Below are 24,307 nucleotides of genomic sequence, written 5' to 3' on the forward strand. Positions count from 1 at the left end.
CATGTTACCTGTCACCATTTGCAGATTGTCACTTGCCATGTCACTTGCTACCATTTGCAGATTGTCACTTTCCACATCACTTGTCACGTCACCTGTCACTAGATGTGGGTTGTCACTTGCCATGCCAGCCAGTGCCACCCAATGTGAATTGCCGCTGCATTGGTGGCAGGCGCAGCACTGGTCCATTTAGCGAGGGCAGGAGAGTAGAGATGTGTGACAGGCAGTGAGAGATGATGTAATCTCTCTGCTCCCCACCGCACATTGCTCCCACATTGAATTGGCCCGGCTGTCAGGGTGGAAGAGAGTGGTGACGTGTGGGCAGTGAGAGACAATGTCATCTGTGCTCGTCCGCCCACTCGTCTCTCTCCTCCACCTCTAATGCTGCCCGCCGCAGCTGCAGCCCCGACCCCCTCAGGCAGGGACGCAAGAGACTCTGGGCTATGGGCTTCGGGGAAGCAATGTAGGGAAGCAAGGTAGCGTAGCAGTTCTACTAGTGGTTAGGTTACCAAACAAAGGGTATATTTTATGAACAATTCCACATTACAAGAAAATTTTTATAGAGAAATATCCGTATCCTCTGCATTTCTCCTAACAGACCTATTCATAAATACAATGTTTATGTTAAACCAAAGTTACCCAAGAATAACCAAAAAGAATAAGACACAAGAAGGATGTTTTCTTATTTATTCCATAAGCTTTGAATTCTGTAATAGAATCACATCTAGGACGTCATATGCAACCCTAAGTAAAAATGCAATGTGAAATACAAACTGAAAAACTGTACAAAACTGTAAAAATTAGGTTAACTTGGATGGACTGTATCAAAACTCTAAGCACAGAGGTTTTATTGTGTAGAATGGCTTAAATTAGGCATAAGGCAGTCTGCTGACCTTCAGCTGTTGAGGAACTCGATGTGAACCACAACCAAGCCCATTGACAACGTGGAGCCAGTATTGGATCCACCTACTTCTACAAACCATTGATCCTGACAATCTTTCCTACTATGATAGGAACCTATATGAACCTCCACTGCCACAGGAGTCAAGTCACAGAGGTGCCCAGAGAAACAAGGAAGTCTTTGCTCGGCAAGACTTCAAGGGTTTTAGATCTGTGGTTATCAACAGCAGAAGTACCATCTTAAAAGAATGATAACTACCCGATTCTTGTTAAGCGCACCAAAAAAAGGAGAATAAGTATCAGCGTCATGGAAATGTCTTTTGGCCAAAAAGGTTAAAGTTAACGTAACAAGGCAGAGGATAGTATTATACAGATAAATGAGGGGTAGGGCTATGAGAAGAGAAAAGGGTTCCAAGTCTGCTCCTGCATTGTGGGCATCAGCTCATCAGCAACTGAAGGACTGGAGTCTGCCCAACTCTAGTTTACAGAAAGCATGAAAATTCCTGGTTTCAGGACTGTGCATTTAACCAGTTTTCCAGTTGTGTGATATTGCTGGCTGTGGCTAAATACAGTAAAAAAAAAAGTACAAAAAAAAATTCAACATGGTACATTTAGCAATCTACTGCATACATAAAATTGTTCACATTTCTTGGTTATCGGTGGCAAAATTGATCTTGGCATTGTGTCTAGATAATCGTTGGCATGTCTTGAAACTCACGTTCTACATCATATAAATAAATAAAAAAATAAAAACATGCACTACCCACCCAACATACAAACCAAACAGTGCAAAGAAACAGCTACAAGACAAAGCTGGTGTCTATAATCTACAACGGCAATGAGTGATCCATGCTTTCGAGTGACTATGGATAAAAGTGTGAAAATTCATTCAGAGCAGTTCACAGTACTATGACCACCTTTCCTATACAAACAGACCATTGTTTTCATTAGTAGCAAAAAAATTGTGGGCTCAACTCAATAACACTGACAAAGAATGGAACACTGTTCCGGTGACCGTTCGTTCTCTTTCTCAAGGTCTCTTCATTCTGTCCTTTCAACCCAGACTTGTAATGTTTGAACGTCCACCAGGGGGAGCCACAATGCGATGTCCAGTACGACGAGGGTTGCTATCATCTACCTGTGCACCTGAAATGCAGGTAATATGATGTAAGTATTTAAAAAAAAATTATAAATAAACCTAAACGAAAAGGGTCACCTTTATCTTCCCTATCCTCTTTGTCCATATTTATCCCTATTTCCTTATGTTCCTGGATGATCACCCTTTTTGAGGGTTTCTTTCTTCTTCCTAATCTTTTCCTCCTTGGTCTCCCCATTTTTGAGCCCTTTTCTTCAGTGCCCCTTCCTCCATAGTTCCCCCTTTCTCCTCCTTTCTCTAAAAAAGTCACTAATGGGTTCTTCTTCTCCGCTACCTGATGAGGGAGTCCTGCCCATAGATGGGGTGTTGTATCTGGGTCATGATTGGTGCCTTCCTCTTTTGGTGTTCAACTCAAAATCTGCATGATGATCAACAGGTATAGCTCAGTGAGCTGGACACATGGTTTATATCACAATCTGGATTGGGGACCTCCCATATCAAATAGAGGAGCTCAGGGACCAAGTGTGTGATTTCTTCTTTTAGCTAACAAGAACGTTGTTATTTGGTGAGAGGTAGAGGGTTGATACATTTTTAATGTTTGAGTCCAATAAACTGTTTCAATTTTAATACTGCATAAACATCTATGGTCACTTTATACCTTCTGTCCTGGGAAAACTGTTGCACTGTTTGATACACACTATAAGGCTATGTTCACACCGGTGATTAAGACCAAATGGCAAATGTAGCGGCAGCAATTTTCTGATTCCTCCTGCAGCTCTCAGTGGCTAAGTGCGGCCATCGACCCCATTCACTATAATAGCAGCTATTCACAGCTCTCTGCACAGCCAGTAATTAGCTTCAGGTTGGATGTGCAGAGAGCTGCGAATAGCTGTGGCCGCCGGAAACCTGTCATTACAGCGAATGGGGCTAAGAGCTGCAGCAGGAACTGCCGCTACAATTCCCACCGGCCTTAACTGCCAGTGTGAATGTAATCTAACATTTCCAAAGCTGCTTGTGAAGATGACTTTTCATACACATGGTTTAAATCATCTTCTTTAGGCTAGGTTCACACCATAGCGATGCGGGAACGCCGCGAATCCGCGGCGTTTTCCCGCATCGCATGCCTCCCGCCGGCAGTTCACACTGCCCTATGCGGACTGCTGGGAGTGTCAATGAAATGTTAATGACACCCCCAGATCCGTCCGCATATCGCAGTGCGATCTGCACACTCGCACAGGAATCGGATCGCATGGTGTGAACACCCATGCGATCCGATTCTGCTGCGGACCAAAAAAAGGGTCCCGTGCGAGTTTGCTGCGAATCACATCCGGATCTCTCACCCGCAGCGGTGTGAACCGGACCTTAACCTTTCTGTGATCAGAGGTAATTGATGACCAGATCAAATTTAGCAGCATCAGTATGCATCAGTTAACCTGACTAGAACTTTATTTAGGTTCATATTTTTTAAGTAAAGGCTTAGGCTTAAAAATATGCATGTCTTTATGGACCTTGCTTTGTGCACTGGTCCAAATCATTTGGTGGAGGGGGTATTATGGTGTGGGGTTGTTTTTTAGGCGTTGGGCTTGGCCTCTTCATTCAAGTGAAAGGAACTCTTAAGTCTTATTTTTTTGGCTTGTAATACACAGTTATGCACTAGGCACATTAACTATATCCATAGTATGATAGCACAGTGGTGTAGTGGGAAGCACTCAAACCTAGCAGTACCACCTACAGTATTAGGCACTGGCATGCTCACATTTGTATGCTTTGTAGCCTCTGCAAATTGTACCATTTGCTTGTATTTGTTTGTCATAGTGTTAAAAGTAATCACGTGATTGGGAAGCCCATTAACTGGTCCTGATCATTAGCAGAGCAGTCTGATAGCTAAAGGCAGGCTCTTTTAAACCCCGCTAACTGTTAAACAGGGAATGTAAATGAGCACTCTAGTGCTGAGAAATGTTACTCTATAAATTACAGTTGGGAAAAGGTTAACAAGAAAAACCTGCTGCTACAACCACTCAAGTTCTCCTGCCAGTGTTATAGTTTGTCCAGGGGTGGACTGACAACTCATGGGGCCCCCGGGCAATAGGAGATTATGGGGCCCCCAGGCAATATAAGATTATGGGGCCACACAGTATACACACACATACAGTATACACACACAGACACACAGTATACACACAGAATACACATAAACACACTGAAAAGGTACTGGAGAGGCAGCTATAATCTTGGGATTTTTTTTAAAAACACAGATTTTTACATACTGTCCCTGGTTTTATTGAGGCTGGCAACCCTGATGGGGCCCTCTAGTGGCATGGGGCCCAATGGTCAGTCCGCCCCTGAGTTTGTCCTAAACTGTCATTTTTGCTGGACAGCTTGGCTTGCAAGTAAATGTGAATAAAAATATAAATGAAAGCATATAAAATGAAAAATTAATAGGATTAATGAGAAATTAATAAACTGAAAACTATAGGTGTATTAAAGGTATAAGGTGTCCAGGATACAATATTTTACATTACAGTGGTCCTTTAAGGGAAATTGATAGTTGGAAGCTGGTGGGACAACAAGGACTTTTCTTGTTTGTGTTGGTTTCTTACAAATACATCAAACATTTTAAAAGAATAAATAAGGTAGAGAACTGGAAGTAACAGTGAACAAAATGAAATTGAGTGGATTTTTTTTTTATTTTTTACCTGATAAGCTGAAGTTAGACTGGTGAAGGTTCCTGATAGGTGGTGGGGGTTGTGGCTTGGAGGGTGAAGATTTAGCCGAGGGGGCAGGGGTTTGATACTTTGGAGTAGCTGGAATCTCATATACTGGTCCATCATACATCCCACGAGACACAGGCTGCAGCCCACTCACCTATAAGATACACAAGAAAGTAAATATATAAAACTACTATATCCAATCTGCATATCAAACTGGGTGCAGCAGGCTAAGCATGAAACGTAAGTAATGAACTATAAGTGAATTACGTAGAGATAATTCATGATGTTCTAGGATAAAATTTGAGAAATAATCTTCCAGGCGTACTGGAGAATTATGTCTGTACATACAGTCGTGTGAAAGTAAGTACGCTCCATGAAAATGTATGACTTTTTCAACATATTTGACCAGGAAAACATTGGATCCTTATTCAGATATACTACTAATAAATGTGATCTACTTAAATAAAAACACAGGGAAATTTGCCTTTTCAATCAGTTACCTAACTAAAATATCAATAGATGTAATGGTATACTGTTGAAAAAATGGAACATTCCTATCAAAATACTTACCGTAATTTTCCTTTCCTGATGGACTCCATGGCAGCAACCTGTGGGTTAAGTCCCGCCTCCACTACCCTATAGGACACTACTCCCATAAATCTTTGCTCCCTGCCCCTGGCCGTGTTCGGTAACTAGCCTACTCCAGCCATTTGGGAGGGAACTCCTGCTGCCATGGAGTCCATCAGGTAAGGAAAATTACGGTAAGTATTTTGATAGGAATTTTCCATTTTCCTGACAGACTCCATGGCAGCAACGTGTGGGAAATAACTCGCCAAACACACCCGGGTGGGCAAAATGCTGAACAAAAGATTTATTTAACACTGTCAGCCGACCAAACCAAAATCAACAGAGGATAAAGATGCTGGCTCAACACAATAGTGAGACATGAAGGTATGAATTGAAGACCAGGAAGCCGCTCTGCAGATTACATCAGGCGCAACATGACGCGAAGCCGCCCATGAGGTTGAGAGACTTCTGGTAGAGTGAGCTGTAACCGCCTCAGGAGGAGCCAAGCCCTTCTCTCTATAAGCCCATTGGATTGCCTGGACCACCCAAGCAGTGATGGATCTAACGGAGGCCTTAGAGCCTTTATTTTTCCCGTTAAATAACACGAAGAGGAAGTCAGACTGACGAAAAGAAGCTGTAACATCCAGATATTGTTTTAGAGTAACTCCCAAATCGAGTGGATGTGGATCCGGACTTCCATCAGAATTGAAGGTAGGAAGAGTGATTTCCTGGTTTTCATGGAAAACAGAGGTAACCTTGGGATTTGTCCCCAACATCGGAATTAGGACTACCCTATCTGGAAAGAAGGTGAGAAAAGGTTCCTTTGTGCCTAGAGACTGAATTTCGGAGATTCTATTCGCCGAAGTTATGGCTACCAGAAAAGAGGTTTTAAGGGTTAATTCCCTGATTTTCCCTGTGTTTTGTCAAGTTGAGAGAAGAAATCTAGAACCAATGGAAGGTCCCATTTGGGGAATCTAGGCTTCCTTTGTGGCCTAAGCCTGACTGCTTCTTTGAAAAATTGTTGGACCAAGGGATGATTGGCCCATGCGACTCCAGAAAAAGCTGAAATTGCTGATACCTGGACCCGGAGAGAACTAACCGAAAGGGAGATATCCAATCCTGATTGTAAAAAGCTTAAAACGTCCCGGACTGTCAGGGTATTACAGGAACTGGACCTTGAAGACAAGTGATCTGCAAACTTCGACCAAATTCTCTCATATACCCGGTTGGTACTACTTCTTCGTGCACTAAGAAGAGTGGGAATGACTTCTTCAGGACAGCCTAAAGCCTTCAACCGTCCCCTTTCAAAAACCAAGCCTTTAGGCGCAGGTGATCCGGGCAAGGATGTAATCTCGACCCTTGAGACAGAAGGTCTGGTCTGGATGGTAAAGGAATTGGATCCCTGACACTGAGGAGCATCAGAAGCGGAAACCAGGGTCTGTTGGGCCAATAAGGGATTATGGCTATCACTTCTGCTGTCTCTGACCTGAGTCTCCTCAGGAACTGATGAATGATAGGAGTTGGTGGAAAGGCATAGGCCCTGTGGAACCACCATTTCTCCGTCAAGGCATCCACCCCGTAGACTTGAGGATCCCTGTACCTTGAGTAATACTTCTCCAGTTTTTTGTTGCAGGGAGAGGCAAACAGGTCGACTTCTGGGGAGAGCCCCATCGTCAGGATCCAGTTGAACACTTCCTCGTGAAGAGACCACTCGTTGTCCAGAAGTATCTGGGAAAGAAAGTCTGCCTGAACATTCTGAATCCCCGAAACATAGGTTGCTGTCAGATCCTTCAGGTTCCTCTGAGCCCAGGTCATGATCGGTTCCATCTCCTGGAGAAGGGATAGACTTCGGGTACCCCCTTGCCTTCTTATGTACGCTACTGCTGTGGTATTGTCTAGCCTGAGTAAGACCCAGGCTCCTGAAATCAGATGCCGAAAGGCTAGCAGAGCTTAAAAGGCTGCCCTTAACTCCAGGATGTTTGACACCGTCCTTCTGGAGGGGAGAATCCAGGTGCCCTGAGCCACTTCCGCCAGACAGTGGGCGCCCCAGCCTCTGTTGCTGGCATCCGTTGTTATGGTGACCCATGAGATGGGGAGAATGGAATGGCAGTTGCAGAGATTTTCCCGTTGGAGCCACCACGGAAGGGAATTCCTCATGGATAGGGTGATCCGAATCAGCTGGGTTTTGCTGCCTGACCATTGATGAAGGAAACCCTTCTGAAAGGGCCCCATCCTTCACTGTGCCCACCTCACCATCGGAATTGTCGCTACCATAGTGCCTATAATTTTCAGGAGAGCCTGGAGATGAGAGACAGAGAGGGCTGGACAGATTCTGTCCCTGACCACTGACAACTTCTCTTCTGGTAATGAGATGGTGCCTCTGACAGTGTTGAATAGGGCCCCTAAGAACACCAGCCGCTGAGATGGGTCCAGCTGGCTCTTCTCCAAGTTCAAGATCCACCCGAACTCCTGTAGGGTGGAGATGACCTGCTCTCTGTGTGCCAGAAGTTGATCCTTGTATTGAGCCAATAACAGAAGGTCGTCTAGGTAGTGATGTAGACAAATCCCTTTGGTTCTCAGAAGAGCCACCACTGCCAACAGTACTTTCGAAAATACACGAGGAGAAGTTGATAGCCCGAAGGGAAGGCATGTGAATTGAAAATGGCTTTCGCCCACGGAGAAGCGGAGATACTTCTGGTAATTTTCGGCAACTGGGACATGAAAATAAGCGTCCTTGAGGTCTATGGAGACCATCCAGTCCCCTGCTTGAACAGATTGTTGAATTGTGGATAATGTCTCCATCTTGAATTTTTCTTTTTTGATAAAACTGTTCAAGTGAGTTAGATCTATGACTGGCCTCCATGCCCCGCTCTTTTTCTGGACCATAAATAGAGGAGAGTAGATTCCCATGCCTCACTGAATGACTGGAACATGGATAACGGCGCCTTGAGCCAACTAAGATTCCACGTAGGCTAGAAGAATTAGCCTTTTTTCGTCTGAAGCCGGAAGAGAGGTGGGGACCCATCTGAGCCTGGGAGATTCCTTGAAGGTCCAAACATGACCTGAGGAGACAGTCTTGACGGTCCAGAAGTCTTGGATCGAGGCCGCCCAGACATGGCGAAAGTGGAAAAGACGAGCCCCCACCTGCCCTGTCTGAGCGGGCCCAATCTCAAAAGGATTTAGTCGGTTCCCTCTCTCCCTTTAAATCACTTTTTGTAGATTTTTTAAAAGAGGTTTGTCTTGATTTCCAGGACCTGGAAAATTCACGGCCCGGTCTGTAACTGCGAGCTTCCCTGGCTCGTTCCTGGTATTGTCTCTTTGGAAAAGACCTTCTCTGGGCTTGCAAACGCCGGTCCTGGGGAAGGAACTCTGACTTCCCACCAGTGGCTCGGGTAATAGCCTCATCCAACTTATTGCCGAAAAGGGAGGACCCCCCAAAGGGGATACGGCACCATACTTGTTTTGAGGCTGGGTCCGCCAGCCAAGGGCGGAGCCACAGAGCCCATTTGGCCGTAACAGAAGAAAGCATTACCCGAGCCACCAAGCGTATGATGTCGATAGAGGCCTCCCCAAGAAAGGCGGAGGCCAGCCTAAGTTCTTGGATAGGCGAGCTCTTAGCCGTATCTTCAGAGATATTTCTAAGCGTCTCATCCACACTATCCGTCCATATCTCCATTGCTTTGGACATAGTGGCCAGAGCTAATGCTGGCTTACAGGCCATTCCTGCTGTGAGATACACTCTCTTCAAATCAGTGTCAATCCGTCTGTCCAGAACATCCTTAAAAGAAACAGTATCCTCTAAGGGAAGTGTGACGTGTTTCACCAGCCTCATGACTGCTGCGTCTACCAACGGCGCTGACTCCAAATGCTTCACCTCTTCTTCATTGAAAGGATAGAGTTTCGAAACCTTAGATGGCATGGAATTTTTCTTCTCCACCTTGCCTCATTCATGTGTGATAATCTCACCTAGCCCAGAGATAAAAGGAAAATTTAATCCGTTACTTCTTTAATTGCTTAAAGAATTTTCCACGTTTGGAAGGAGCAGCCACAGAATCTTCCCAGTTCAGTGTCTCTCTAACAGCTCTGACCAGAGGAGGAAGTAGAGCGAAATCAAAACCCACACAGGGGTCACTTTCATCAGAGTCACTGTCAGATATGGCAGCTGAGGGATGGCTATGTGCAGAGGATTCTCAAGTATCCTGCAGCTGAGTCTCCCTTCCTGGAGAAAGTGGCGGCTCTGCCGGGGGAACATAGGACTGGCCCTCAATATTTCTGAGGGACTCCTTAACAACTTTTTCCACCAGGGTTTTAAGTTGTTTATCCGCGTCACCCCTTTCATTGGAAGCCTTGGTGTAGCAAGGATCGCACAAAGATTTTCCTGCCGGTACAAGAGCTCTGCACCCCCAACAGGCACTAGCTGAGTGACTAGATTGAGTCCTCGAGGAATGCGACCGTTCCTCACTACGGTGTCCTGATCTTGAGGAGGAACCATAATGTTTTGATTTGGAAGAGGAGTGCCGGTGATGCGACTTGGAAGAGTCGCTCCCTCTGTGAGAGCTGCGATGCTGTTCTGACCTGGAAGGGCTGAAAAAGGAACAAGACAAGAAACCACAAGAGACAAGATATCAGGACAGAGCTAACAGATATACACCCCTCCCCCACCAGACCTTCAGGTGATCATTAAAAAATACCTTTTATGAGAGGGCTGGCCACAGACAGGCGGTAGAGAATCCATGTCCTCAGCGATATCCATACGCGCTGAAAAGATGACAAGGGATCAGTGCAAGGGACAGGGACGGGATAGCCACCCTGTCCCAGAATGCCACTTACCAATAGATGCAACACAGAGGCAGGGGGAAGTCACCTTGCAGACTAATTCCCCGTTTAAATAGCCCGCCCCTGTGATGTCACCGCCGTGCCTGTGCGCATGCGCGAAATAGCGGCAATTTGCCGCTATCGTGCATGCGTGAAACCAAGCCTCGATCTCAAACCGCACTCGCGCATGCGCAGTACGGCCGAGAGCGCAAACCCGGAAGCAGAACGGCGGCTGGAACGTGGAAGAACCAGCCGCCATGCATGCACAAACAAACCAACAGAAAAAACCGAGGACAGATAAAAGATACACAAACTGCTGCCATAATGAACTATAGAAACTCTCACCACTCCCACCACTATCGATCACTTGGCCGAAGGTAAGGTAAGAGGACACCGGACTTTCCAGGGGGCAAAACATGTCACCTGCTAATAGCTGGCTATCCGACCAATGCGCAGCCTGCCTGCCAGTGGCCATGACATGGGCTTCTTCACAGCGCCTCTTCCACTGCCCACTCCATACCCTGCTAATAGCTAGGGCTTAGCGGAGTACTGTCGACTTTCCAGACCCAGAGTCGCAGACCGGCTGACCTCGATCGTGGGGATGATAGATCTTCAGGTAGAAAGACAACCTCTGGGTCCTTCTGAGGAGGACAAAAAAAGAACACGGCCAGGGGCAGGGAGCAAAGATTTATGGGAGTAGTGTCCTATAGGATAGTGGAGGCGGGACTTAACCCACACGTTGCTGCCATGGAGTCTGTCAGGAAATGAAGAACTCCTTGGCCTCAAAAGCTGGTATTGACCACTTTGTCAGAAATGGCTTCTTGTACTGAAAGCTGCCTACCAGTCTCTGACATCAACTCTGTGTAATTTTTTACCATTCCTCCATGCAAAATTTGCCTAGATGCAAGATGTTTGCAGATTTCCTTGCATGAACTGCCCAGTTCAAATTTACGCACAGCATTTCAGTGTGATTTACCATAGCCCTCTGTTTCATTTTTCGGCCATTACTTGGAGTTTATAGTATTCGTCATGTCATGATTGTAATGAAATATCCATTTCTGTTTCAACTTAGAGAAGTATAGCCAAAGCTTTTTTGTCTATACTTCTCCTATGGATCAGTGGAGTTCAGTTTGTTCTGCACTCCTGTGAGCCGTTTTCAGCCAACTTTGTTGACACCCTTCCCAGAAGACTTGAAGCTGCAAAGGGTGGACCAACTCAATATTGAACCCTACAGACTAAGACTGGGATGCCATTAAATTTCATGTGTGTGTAAAGGCAGGCGTCCGCAGTACACTGGGGGGCTGTGACGTGGCTGCTGCAGCTTATACATTTGCAAATGTGTGCAAACTAAACACCTTGTTTTTATTGTTAACCGTCAGTCAAGGTCAATTTGTTTTTTTGAAGGCTGGTTGGTAAGTGAGCTGGGAATTGTTTGTTTTTTAACATGCGTTGCCCTTCCATGTGCTCCTTGCTGTAAAGGTCAGTTACAGGTTGGGGTGGTTGCCATTTGTTTGTATACCTGGAAGGCACCAACTCACACTGTATATAGTATATACACTGTATATAGCATGGGCTACTACAGTGAATTTCTGCATCCGCAGCAGCCCTCTGAATGTGAGATATGAGGAATTGGATGTAATCAAGCTGGACCAATGTAAGTTTAAACAAAAGGTAATTATGGAGTTCAGCTTAATGTTAAGTAGAGGAATTCTAGAATCTGTGTCAGGTTTTTATTGTCTGTTTCCATTGTGCAGATTTTCTCTCACTTCCTGTCTGGTAAAAGGTTGTCCTCAGAGTAGAAAACCAGGGGCAATCTCTCTAATGGAGCCCCAGGTAGCAGTAAAACCATACAGAGGTTCTAACCTTTCTTCAATCTTTTCAAACTGAAAAAAAGTTTGGATATAGACAAACTTTAATTAACTTGCAATAGGCACACTAAACAAATGCCTATAAGTACATGCATGCAAGGGGTGCCTGCTTTCAGGCATCCAAGGTCATCCCATCCGGACCTCTGTATGAACTGGACCATCAGATTTGACAGCAGCTCCCCACTCTTACATGAGTTCCACAGTCCTGGAGGTGCCTGCTTTCAGGTGTTCAGTGCCAAAATAATCCAAACTTCCCCACTGTCACTTGTAATTGCAGAGCCAACAAGGCCTCTTCAGAAGGTAGACTAGGGGGTCTAAACACAAATAGTCTGTGCACTTTGCAAAGTGCAGTTGCACTCTGCAAGAGCAGTTGCTCCTGAGCTTAGTAACTGAGCAAAAGCTCTGCTAACTTCCATCATCCAATAATGTGCAAGCAAAAATGTGTTGTTTTTTTTCATTCCCTTGCACATGATTGCATTTTTTGCAAAGTGAAGCCTTACTTCATTTATTATCTCTGGAGCAACTTTGCAAAATGCACAGTCTATTTGGCTTTAGTAAATCAACCCCTATGCCTTTATGCCCTGACTGGGATGAATTTAGTGCTACATAGGGTTTTGTTCTCCTATTCCTAGGAGGAAACGATTTTAAGGTCCATTTCCTATACCATGTAAGTGAAGATATGGCCAATGTAAGGATAAAAGGCAGTGGAAAAGCCAGTACACTAAGACAGCAGTGATAATGACATGTGATGTGTCACACCTACCAGCAAACTTAGATGTTGCTATGGATTTCAACTTGACTATGCTTTAAAAAATATGGAGCTTGTTTATAATTAATGGAGCTATTTCATTTTCAGCGTGACCAAACTAAGTCATGCCAGCAGAGTTGGTACTTGACGACCCTAAAAAATGGCCTTGGGCTTCTTTATAATTATCACTTGAGGTTCAACACTGTATGATTTGGCGGTGCCTTCAGACAAAAACTTGACAATGTTAAATAACATTGACCTTGATCATAAGAACATAATATAAGAATAAAGGCCAGGGTGTCTTAACACAAACTGAGAGGATGTGCTCTTGACTTATAACTTGGTTTTACAAATATAAAACCACCTTGGCACTAATACCTTTAGCCATATAATGTGGTAGATTTACTAAAACTGGTGCAGCTGTGCTTGGTTACCAAGCACAGCTGCACCAGATTCTAGCTTCAGCTTGTTCAATTAAGTTTTGACAATAAACTCCGAAAGCTGATTGGTTTCTATGCAGAGCTGCACCAGATTTTGCACTCTCTAGTATTAGTAAATAACCCCCAATGCGTATAGTAAACACTATTGTGACTATACATTATTTTAATTAACACAACAATATAATTTTTATAAAGATTTACTTTTTATTGAAAGCAACACATACATTGAAAAAATAATGAACTTTGATCTTGTCTGTATTTTATCATCTGATGTTCTTGCAAATGAACACTGTGGGGATGACCATCATGCGTATCTAGTATGCCTAGCCTTTCAAGGGATTCTGATCTATAGAGGAATGACACATATGGGAGGATTAATTAAAGGCAAATAGGATGTGTACTTTGCAAGTGTAGTTGTTCCAGAGCTTAGTAATCAGGATGACGCTTCACTTTGCAAAGAATACCCAATCACATGCAAGGAAAATAAAAAAGACAGCATTTTTGCTTGCACATGATTGGATGATGGAAGTCAGCAGAGCTTCACCTCATTTGCTAAGCTCTGGAGGGACTGCACTTGCAGAGTGCACAGTCTATTTGCTTTTAGTAAATCCACCCTATAGCAGCGGCTGAAGCTAACTGAATATTTTTGTGTTTATTTACCATCTCTTCACTGCCTCCTAATGCCAAGAGTGAAGGGTAGTCCCATAAGTCATAATTGCCTGGATGGGTTTCTCCACAAGGGGGGTTTCTTCTCCCGAGTGTGATAAAGGATGACTCTTCGTGAGTCTAAGGAAAACCACTAAATTAACCTTCTTTATGGATAAGGTTTGAGTTTGCCACTACTACGGTTTTCGCCAAATCCAGGTGAATTTAGCTGAAAGGTTTACAGGTTTTCTGCCATAATTAACCACTTCAGCCTCGGACCAATAAATACCTTAAGGACCAGAGGTCTTTTTGCAATTTCGCACTGCGCTGCTTTAACTGGTAATTGCGCGGTCATGCAATATTGCACCCAAACGAAATTTGCGTCCTTTTCTTCCCACAAATAGAGCTTTCTTTTGATGGTATTTGATTGCCTCTGCGATTTTTTTTTTTTTGCGATATAAATGGAAAAAGAGCGAAAATTTTGAAAAAAAAAGATATTTTCTTCTTTTTGTTATAAGAAAAATCGAATAAACTAAATTTTAGTCATACATTGAGGGCAAAATTTATTCAGCCACATGTCTTTAGTAAAAAAAATGTCAATAAGCGAATATTTTTTGGTTTGCGCAAAAGTTATAGCGTCTACAAACTAGAGTACATTTTCTGGAATTTACACAGCTTTTAATTTATGACTGCCGATCTCATTTCTTGAGGTGCTAAAATGGCAGGGCAGTACAAATCCCCCCCAAATGACCCCATTTTGGAAAGTAGACACCCCAAGGAAATTGCTGATGGGTATGTTGAGCCCATTGAATATTTCTTTTTTTTGTCCTAAGGGATTGAATAATGACAAAAAAAAAAAAAAAAATTTTTTTTACAAAAAGTTGTCACTAAATGATATATTGCTCACACATGCCATGGTTATATGTGGAATTGCACCCCAAAATACATTCTGCTGCTTCTCCCGAGTACGGGGATACCACATGTGTGGGACTTTTTGGGAGTCTAGTCGCGCACGGCACCCCGAAAACCAATCACCACCTTCAGGATTTCTAAGGGTGCAAATTTTTGATTTAACTCCTCACTACCTATCACAGTTTCGAAGGCCATAAAATGCCAAAATAGCACAAAACCCCCCCAAATGACCCCATTTTGGAAAGTAGACACCCCAAGCTATTTACTGAGAGGCATGTTGAGTCCATGGAATATTTTATATTTTGCCAAAAGTTGCGGGAATATTACAAACTTTTTTTTTTTTGCACAAAGTTGTCACTAAATGATATATTGCTCACACATGCTATGGGCAGAAGTCAAATTACACCCCAAAATAAATTCTGCTGCTTCTCCCGAGTACGGGGATACCACATGTGGGGGACTTTTTGGGAGCCTAGCCACGTACGGGACCCCGAAAACCAAGCACTGCCTTCCGGATTTGAATATAAAATGCTATAAAAAACAAACTAACCAGAGTCACCCGTAACACTTATACGGTGATCAGTGGTGAAAGGGTTAACTAGGGGCAATCAGGTGGTTCAAATTTTTATTAGGTAGTATATGGGGGTCCCTGGCGCTATATAAAAACCTGACGGGGAACCTAAATAACTAACTGGCTAACCAGCGTCACCAGTGACACTTATACTGTGATCGCTGGTGAAAGGGGGTGAAAGGGTTAACTAGCAGCAATCAGGGGGTTAAAACCATTATTGGGTAGTATATCGGGGTACCTAGCGCTATAAAAACCTGGCGGTGAACCTAAAAAAATAACTAGCTACCTAGCGACACTGATGCAGCGTTCAGAAAAATTATCGCTTAGTGACACTGGCAAAAGGGGGTGAAAGGGTTAACTAGCGGAAATCAGGGGGTTAAAACCATTATTGGGTAGTATATCGGGGTACCTAGCGCTATAAAAACCTGGCGGTGAACCTAAAAAAATAACTAGCTACCTAGCGACTGTAGCGACACTAATGCAGCGATCAGAAAAACGATCGCTTAGTGAGACTGGCAAAAGGGGGTGAAAGGGTTAACTAGCGGCAATCAGGGGGTTAAAAACATTATTGGGTAGTATATCGGGGTACCTAGCGATATAAAAACCTGGCGGTGAACCTAAAAAAATAACTAGCTACCTAGCGACACATGCAGCGATCAGAAAAATGATCGCTTAGTGACACTGGCAAAAGGGGGTGAAAGGGTTAACTAGCGGCAATCAGGGGGTTAAAAACATTATTGGGTAGTATATCGGGGTACCTAGCGCTATAAAAACCTGGCGGTGAACCTAAAAAAATAACTAGCTACCTAGCGACTGTAGCGACACTAATGCAGCGATCAGAAAAACGATCGCTTAGTGACACTGGCAAAAGGGGGTGAAAGGGTTAACTAGCGGCAATCAGGGGGTTAAAAACATTATTGGGTAGTATATCGGGGTACCTAGCGATATAAAAACCTGGCGGTGAACCTAAAAAAATAACTAGCTACCTAGCGACACTAGCGACACATGCAGCGATCAGAAAAATGATCGCTTAGTGACACTGGCAAAAGGGGGTGAAAGGGTTAACTCTAGGGGCAATCAGGGGGTTAAATCTTTATTGGGGGGGTGATAGGGGGCTACCCTGGACCTAACACTAACTGTCCTGACAGTTTTTACTGTCACAACTGACACTGAATGCATTGATCAGTAAAGAAATGATCAATGCAATCAGTGACACTGTGACTGGGGGGGGAGGGGGGGCGGGGGGGGGGATCGGGGGGCGAATCGGGGGGGGTTTGTGTGCCTGTGTGTACCTACATGTCAGTGTAGTGTTGGTGCACACTTACTTTTACTGTTCTCCTCGTAGTCCGGTCAAAAAGACCGCCCCGAGGAGAATGACATCACTTCCTCCTTCCTGTGTAAACAATACACAGGGGAGGAAGCTTCTCATTGGCCAGGAGCGATCCAGAGGGGGTGGCCGAAAACCAACGGCCATCCCCTCATCACGGAGCGCTCCTGGACCGAATCGGACCGCCGTAACCAGCGGGAGGGGGTCCGATCGGACCCCCCACCCGCTGGAAGGCAATCACGTAGATGTACGTGATTATGCCTGCCTGTGCCATTGTGCTGACGTACAATGGCAATACGGCGGTCCTCAAGTGGTTAAAGAAAAACATATAATACAGTGCACGGCCTTTGCCCAGGTCTTCTGCGTGTCAAGGGGCAATAATTTGATGGCATAAATAACCCTGCCACCATTCCAGACTCACAGCAGCCATATTTTTTTTCATTTTGGCATAGTTCCCCATGGCAGTACCTGGCTTCCCATGCCTTTGGCCCTTCAATTGCTTCCTCATTAGCTATACAAATGGCCAGAATTAAATAACAAGATTCAACTCATATAGAGTTATTAGTTATATAGTTAATCTGGTTGAAAAAGAGAAAAGTCCAAGTTCAACCAACAGACAAAAAAAAAAAGAAAAACAACAAAACAAAAACCGTTTGGGCTTGGCCCCTTAGTTCCAGTGAAAGGAACTCTTAAGATGGCAGAATACCAGGACATTTTGGAAAATTTCATGCTCCCAACTTTGTGGGAACACTTTGGGGATGGCCCCTTCCTGTTCCAACATGACTGCACACCAGTGCACAAAGCAAGGTTTATAAAGACACAGATGAGTGAGTTTGGGGTGGAGGAACTTGACTGGCCTGCACAGAGTCCTGACTTCAACCTGATAGAACACCTTTGGGATGAATTAGAGCAGAGGCTGCGAGCCAGGCCTTCTCCAAAACTGGTGCCTGACCTCACAAATGTGCTTCTGGAAGAATGGTCAAACATTCCCATAGACACACTCCTACAGTTGAAGCTGTTATAGCTGCAAAGGGTGGGCCAACTCAATACGGAAGCCTACAGACTAAAACTGGGATGCCATTAAAGGTTATGTGCATGTAAAGGCCGGCACCCCAATACTTTTGGTAACACAGTGTAGCTATAAAAAGGTACTAACCAGCTTCAGTCATACTCTCTTTGCAGCTACATAATGCATTTTGCATAATCAGCATAGAATGCATACCAACACCCTGGTGAATAAAGAGAGGGGATCCTGACCCAATATTTTGAGGGAGAAGATATGTCATTTTCTCAAGGATGTAAGAACTCCTTGTTTTCCAAATGTATTTATTTTTTTATCTGAAATACTTACTTAAGTCCTTGTTATATATGAGCTGATTGTCTGGCTGTCATGCTGATCCATAAGTTTCAGTATATTCTGAGATACTGACCCTAAACATGTGTGCATATTAGGAGCTCTGGCTTCAGTCTGCCTTTCTAATTCATGATTAGAGATGGCCTTGCGGAATTTTGCGTGTTTGCGATTCGCCAAACCGGCGGACTTCTGCCGATGTTCGCCCGGCGGACATATACATTGTGAAAGAACTTTGACCCATGATGACACATCCATCATGGGGTACAGGACAGCCAATTGAGACATTTCAGCACATGGACAATTGGACATTCCCCCTACCTTATAAATAGACCTGATCTGGCGGCCATTTTACATTCTGTCTTATGTCAGTGTAGGGACAGGACACTGTGTGGAGCAGGGAGAGACTGTAGTGACACAAATCACTAGCTATTAGGTCCACAAAAGTCCTTTTAAGGACTGGTATAGGTGTAGTACAATATATAGGGTTCGGTGCACTGCTGTGCTGGTGATTGCTGAGTGCACTGCTGACTGATTCTGCAGCTGTATTTTGTCAGTGTAGGCACAGGACGCTGTGTGGAGCAGGGACAGTCAGTTTAATCACTAGCTATTACTATTAGGTCCACAAAAGTCCTTTTAAGGACTGGTATAGGTGTACAGTATATAGGGTTGTACATGTATAATATACTTTCTTCCAAATATAGAAAGAATATTATACTTGACTGCTGCCCGATTCTGCAGCTGTCTTTTTATCAGTGTAGGGACTGAGGGACAGTCTGCAAATCACTAACTACTAGGTCCACAAAGGTCCATTTAAGGACTGGTATAGGTGTACTATTTGGTGTGCAGTATATAGGTGTGTAATACACGTATAAAATACTTGCACATATAGAAAGCATAGTATAGTGAATTTCCACTGTGCAGCATTGTGACTGCTGAGTGGTTCTGCAGCGTTACTAAAAAAAGGGGGACAAACACAATAAAAAAAAAGTATTATAACTGGTGTGATAGACCAGAGGCCCCCAAAAACGACAGATTGAAGCGGGGTGTTATATACCTTCTTCCATATCCATACTGCACTTCTCTAGAGACTTTTGTCACAGGGTCATTTAAAAAATGACAGGCAGAGGAAGAGCCAGGCCCTTCCGCAGGGGTGGTAGGGGTAGGGCAGGAGCAACAGACTTGAGCCAAAGTGGCAAATTGCAGAAGGTGCGTGCGATTACGTCAAAGGATGCACCAGACTTGGTTGAGTGGCTCACTCAGCCTTACTCTTCTGCACCCTCCTCATCCTCTCGATCTGCACCCTCTTCACTCTCTGCTGTGTGCACCCCCAAAGACACTACTACCAACATCACCACCACCATATACCTTCCGCTTGAGTCACAGGAATTATTTTCCGATCCATATCAAGACATTTCCGATGCGCAGCCACTCTTGGCATTGGATCAGGAAGAGGAGGTAGCAACAACTGTCACTCAGAAGTCTGATGACAGTACCCAGATCAGCCCAAGGAGGAGGTTGGTCCCCGGTGTTGCTGCCTACTCCGAGATCTCTAATTATAGTGGTGGGGAAGGTGACGTCGATGATGACGTGTCTAGTGATGTCACGTGGGTGCCCACAAGAGAGGAAGAGGAGGGGAGTTCAGAGGGAGATATGGACCAGCAGATAGGGAGGAGAAGCAGGCGGAACTTAGATTGCACAGGAGGGACAAAGCAGACTGCTAATGTATCAGGAGCGAGGCATCAACCATGTACGGTCACATATGGGGCTCCCAGGACGCCGGCACATGGCTCCGCAGTGTGGACTTTTTTTAAAGTGTCCGCTGCTAACAATAGTGTTGCCATCTGCAATCTTTGCACTCAATGCATAAGTCGCGGTAAGTCCAACACTCACCTAGGGATGACCGCCTTAAGAAGGCACATGAGCTGCCATCACCGAGCCCAGTGGGAACGGAACCCACAAAGCCATACTCCAGGCTCTCACCGTCCAGCCTTGTCTTTTACTTCTCCTCTCTCCTCACAATTGTCCTCCACTCCACCTTCCATCATGCCATCCTCACGTTTTCCTGGAAAAAGGCAGGGTTCCGTAGGCCAAATGTTCGAGCGTAAAAAAATGATGACGCCGGATAACCCTCTTGCCCAACGGTTGATGGCTGGCTTGTCAGAACTGATAGCCTGCCAACTACTGCCATATAAACTGGTGGACTCGGAGGCCTTTCGAAAATTTGTGCCCATTGGAACACCACAATGGAAGGTCCCAGGAAGGAAGTATTTCTCACAGAAGGGCATCCCAGAGCTATATGGTCATATTCAGCGGCAAGTGAATGTATCTCTGGCACACAGTGTCGGTGCCAAGATACATCTAACCACAGACACGTGGTCTAGCAAACACAGGCAGGGAAGGTATATCACTTTTTCTGCCCACTGGGTGAACCTTCTGACGGCCGTCAAGCATGTAACCCCTGGCACCCATGTAGATTTGGTTTTATCGCCACGGATTGCATGCAGGCCTGGCTCTTCTTCTCCTCCTCCTACTCCATCCTCCTCCCTGGCTGACTCCTCCTTTTCCGCTGCTAGCCTCTCTTCCACTGCGCCGCCCAAGCTCCCCAGAACCTATTCGACATGCCAGGTGAGACGTTGCCATGCTGTGCTGCATCTGTTGTGCCTGGAAGCCAAGAGCCACATTGGACCTGCACTCCTTTCAGCTTTGCGTTCACAGGCAGATCAGTGGCTAACACTGCTCAGTTTGACAGTTGGTAAAGTGGTGTGTGACAACGGTGCCAATCTGCTTAGCGCATTGAAACAGGGCAAAATTACGCACGTGCCATGCATGGCACACGTCTTAAACTTGGTCGTGCAGCGATTCATTGTTAAATACCCTGGGGTCCAGGACATCTTGCGGCAGGCAAGGAAAATCTTGGCCCATTTCAGAAGATCTTACATGGCCATGGCTCGCCTTGCTGACATTCACCGGCGACACAATCTGCCGGTCAGACGTCTTATTTGCGATTTCCCGACGCGATGGAACTCAACCTTCTATATGCTCGATAGGCTGCTCCAGCAGAAGCGTGCAGTTAACGACTACCTGTACAAACTCTGCGGCAGAACAGGTTCTGTGGAGCTTGGTTTTTTTTCACCGCGCCAGTGGCTGCTCATGCGCGATGCATGCAGACTTCTGCGGCCATTTGATGAGATCAACAAACTGGTCAGTCGCAGCCATGGCGCCATCAGTGACATCGTACCTAATGCCTTCTTTATGGAGCGTGCATTGCGTCGTGTCATTGATCAAGCCATGGAGGAGCAGGAAGATGAGGAAGTTGCAATGCTGGATGAATTCCCAGGGGGGCTACTCTATCTGAGACAAGTCAACAACAGGAGTCTGAAGAGGAGTCAGAGGAGGATGGTGCCGGGGCGGATGAGGAGGAGCAAGAAGAGCATGCTTTAAACCTTTCTGGGATCCCTGTTTGTGGATGGGGAGAGGAGAACGAGGAGGATGGCATTATCCTGGATGATGAGCAGGAGCCAGGCCACCACACCGCTTCCAGTTTAGTGCAAATGGGAGCCTTCATGCTCCAGTGTTTTAACAGGGACCCCGTATAAAAAGCATAAGGGTCAAGGACCAGTACTGGGTGGCAACGTACTTAGACCCCCGGTACAAACACAACATGGCGGAAATGTTACCACTGTCACAGAAGGCTGTCAGAATGGAGCACTTACAGACCTTGCTTCGACAACTGCTGCATTCTGCTTTTGCGTGCGCTGGCAGAGGAGGAATTGCCACTCCCAGAGAAAGAGTTGCAGGTACCAATCCAACAGCACCTGCAAGAAGAGGGCGGTTTGAAGATGTGTTGGTGACTTCTGATATGAGGTAATTCTTTCAGCCGACCCATCGCAGGTGTCATCTGGATCCAGCATCAGGGAACGCCTAGACCGACAGGTGTCCGACTACATCGGGTTAACGGCCGATGTGGACGCTCTGAGGAGTGATGAACCCCTGGACTACTGGGTGGGCAGGCTTGACCTCTGGCCAGAACTTTCCCAATTTGCAATGGAACTGTTGGCTTGCCCCTCGTCCACTGTCCTGTCCAAAAGGACGTTCAGCGCAGCAGGGGTGATCGTGACCAATAAGCGCACTCGCCTAGCTCACGACAGTGTTGACGACCTGACATTTATAAAAATGAATGAGGCATGGATCTCAGAGGAATTCAACACATGTGACCAGTAGACCATGTATATGCATAACTCTATAAACTATTTATTTAATCGAGCACACGGACCTTTTTTCAACCTTTGGCTCACGTCTTTGTACAAAAAAAGCACACTGTACTATATGCCCGTACCCTCCTGTTTGAATAGGTTTAGCGGTGTCATATTTTTGGGTCCCGCAGCGAGTTGCCGGTATCAGTGCTGCTGTCAGTGCTCTCTATCTCGGTGCTGGTGTCAGTGCTCTCTCTCTATCTCGGTGCTGGCGTGGTGTCAGTGTTCTCGATCTCTGTGCTGGTGTGGTGTCAGTGCTCTCTATCTCGGTGCTGGTGTGGTCTCAGTGCTCTCTATCTCGGTGCTGGTGTGGTCTCAGTGCTCTCTATCTCGGTGCTGGTGTGGTCTCAGTGCTCTCTATCATGGTGCTGGTGTCAGTGCTCTCTATCACGGTGCTGGTGTGGTGTCAGTGCTCTCTATCTTGGTGTTGGTGTGGTCTCAGTGCTCTCTATCATGGTGCTGGTGTGGTGTCAGTGCTCTCTAACTCGGTGCTGGTGTCAGTGCTCTCTATCACGGTGCTGGTGTGGTGTCAGTGCTCTCTATCTTGGTGCTGGTGTCAGTGTTCTCTATCACGGTGCTGGTGTGGTGTCAGTGCTCTCTATCTCGGTGCTGGTGTCAGTGCTCTCTGTCACGGTGCTGGTGTGGTGTCAGTGCTCTCTATCTCAGTGCTGGTGTGGTCTCAGTGCTCTCTATCACGGTGCTGGTGTGGTGTCAGTGCTCTCTATCTCGGTGCTGGTGTCAGTGCTCTCTATCTCGGTGCTGGTGTCAGTGCTCTCTATCAAGGTGCTGGTGTCAGTGCTCTCTCTCTATCTTGGTGCTGGTGTCAGTGCTCTCTTTCTATTTCGGTGCTGGTGTGGTGTCAGTGCTCTCTATCATGGTGCTGGTGTCAGTGCTCTCTATCACGGTGCTGGTGTCAGTGCTCTCTATCACCGTGCTGGTGTCAGTGCTCTCTATCACGGTGATAGTGATCATCTCCTGCACCCTCTTCATAGCCTGCCCTGACTTTTCCTCTCCTCCATGGCCTTCATGCGCTCCTGAATTGTCAAATTTCACAGATAAAAAAAGAATGCTTGTCGTTGTTCCCAGATTCACTTCATACTTTTGTTATGTCAGTGTCCATGTGGTGGGACTATGTGTGCACAGCTAGTAAGTATTTTGTGGCTGAAAATATGACCTGTAGGTTTTTAAGGTTCGCCTGCCATTAAAGTCAATGGGGCCCGCCGTGAACTTTGCAATTCACAAACTTTTGGCCGCGTCCGCGGTTCGCGTTGGCGAAACGTCCTATCGGAAGTTCGTCCATCACTATTCATGATTGTACCAAAGCATTAAATCCAGAGAAAGCCATTCAACTCCTATTCCTAGGTCTGCAAAGGCAGCTTCCACATTTCTCTTGTGCAGATTAAATATATATTTTAATATGCATGTTCCATTTAAAGTATATGATATGTAGTATAAGGCCTGGAAGACACTTTGAATGGGAATATTAATTTATTATTCAGCTTTTTTTAATTATGTAAAAATGTTTAAGTAATATTTTAATATGCTCCTTTACTATTGAGTGAATTCACTACGCCAATGGGGGTTATTCTAACTCATTCTGTATTTAATTACATGACCCTTTTCTCAGAATAATGTTCAACTATTGAAATAGCGGTTTCACTACTGTAAGCCTTTACTTTTGATTATTTGTTTTATCTCCATATCAAATTAAATGGCTCAATTTTCTTCTCCCCTCCATAGACATCTCATTAAATGTCACAGTTCTCCTGTGCGGTATTTAAATCAGCAGAAATCTTGGTGACAATTTTTGTGAATTACCTTTTGCATACAAAATACTGCATAAGAAAACAGCATGTAGTAAATTGATCTGTTTTGTGTGGTAAAGGCTTAGGTTAATTAAAATAAAGTGTAATAATTAGCATATAACACACAAAAATGAAAATAGCATGTGTTATGATTTTGTGAACTTACCCCAATACACCACTGAAGGGATCCCAGAAAATCTTGCTTTCATTCAGTATGTAATTTCTGCTATGCCTTACTGCCATCTTGTGACAATAATTGGTATTTTACTTTTGTGAATTTTATTTATTTTTCATTGCT

General features: G+C 45.1%; 1 protein-coding gene across 2 annotated transcripts in view; it reads right to left on the minus strand.

Moving 5' to 3' along the window:
* Nucleotides 1-670: 670 nt before the first annotated feature.
* CRMP1 (collapsin response mediator protein 1) overlaps nucleotides 671-24,307 on the minus strand; it is a 126,847-nt gene continuing 103,210 nt past the window's right edge. For both annotated transcript variants that reach the window (XM_077477801.1, XM_077477802.1), the window contains exons 13-14: nucleotides 4,690-4,858; nucleotides 671-2,043 (exon numbers count right to left, since the gene is read on the minus strand). In XM_077477801.1, coding sequence (XP_077333927.1) covers nucleotides 1,952-2,043; nucleotides 4,690-4,858 — 261 coding nt within the window. In that variant the 3' untranslated portion in view covers nucleotides 671-1,951. The remainder of the gene's footprint in view (nucleotides 2,044-4,689; nucleotides 4,859-24,307) is intronic.

The sequence above is a fragment of the Lithobates pipiens genome, unplaced genomic scaffold (genome assembly GCF_037356315.1).
Source record: "Lithobates pipiens isolate NorthernLeopardFrog02 unplaced genomic scaffold, aLitPip1_a1.2 Scaffold_13, whole genome shotgun sequence".
Classification (NCBI taxonomy): domain Eukaryota; kingdom Metazoa; phylum Chordata; class Amphibia; order Anura; family Ranidae; genus Lithobates; species Lithobates pipiens.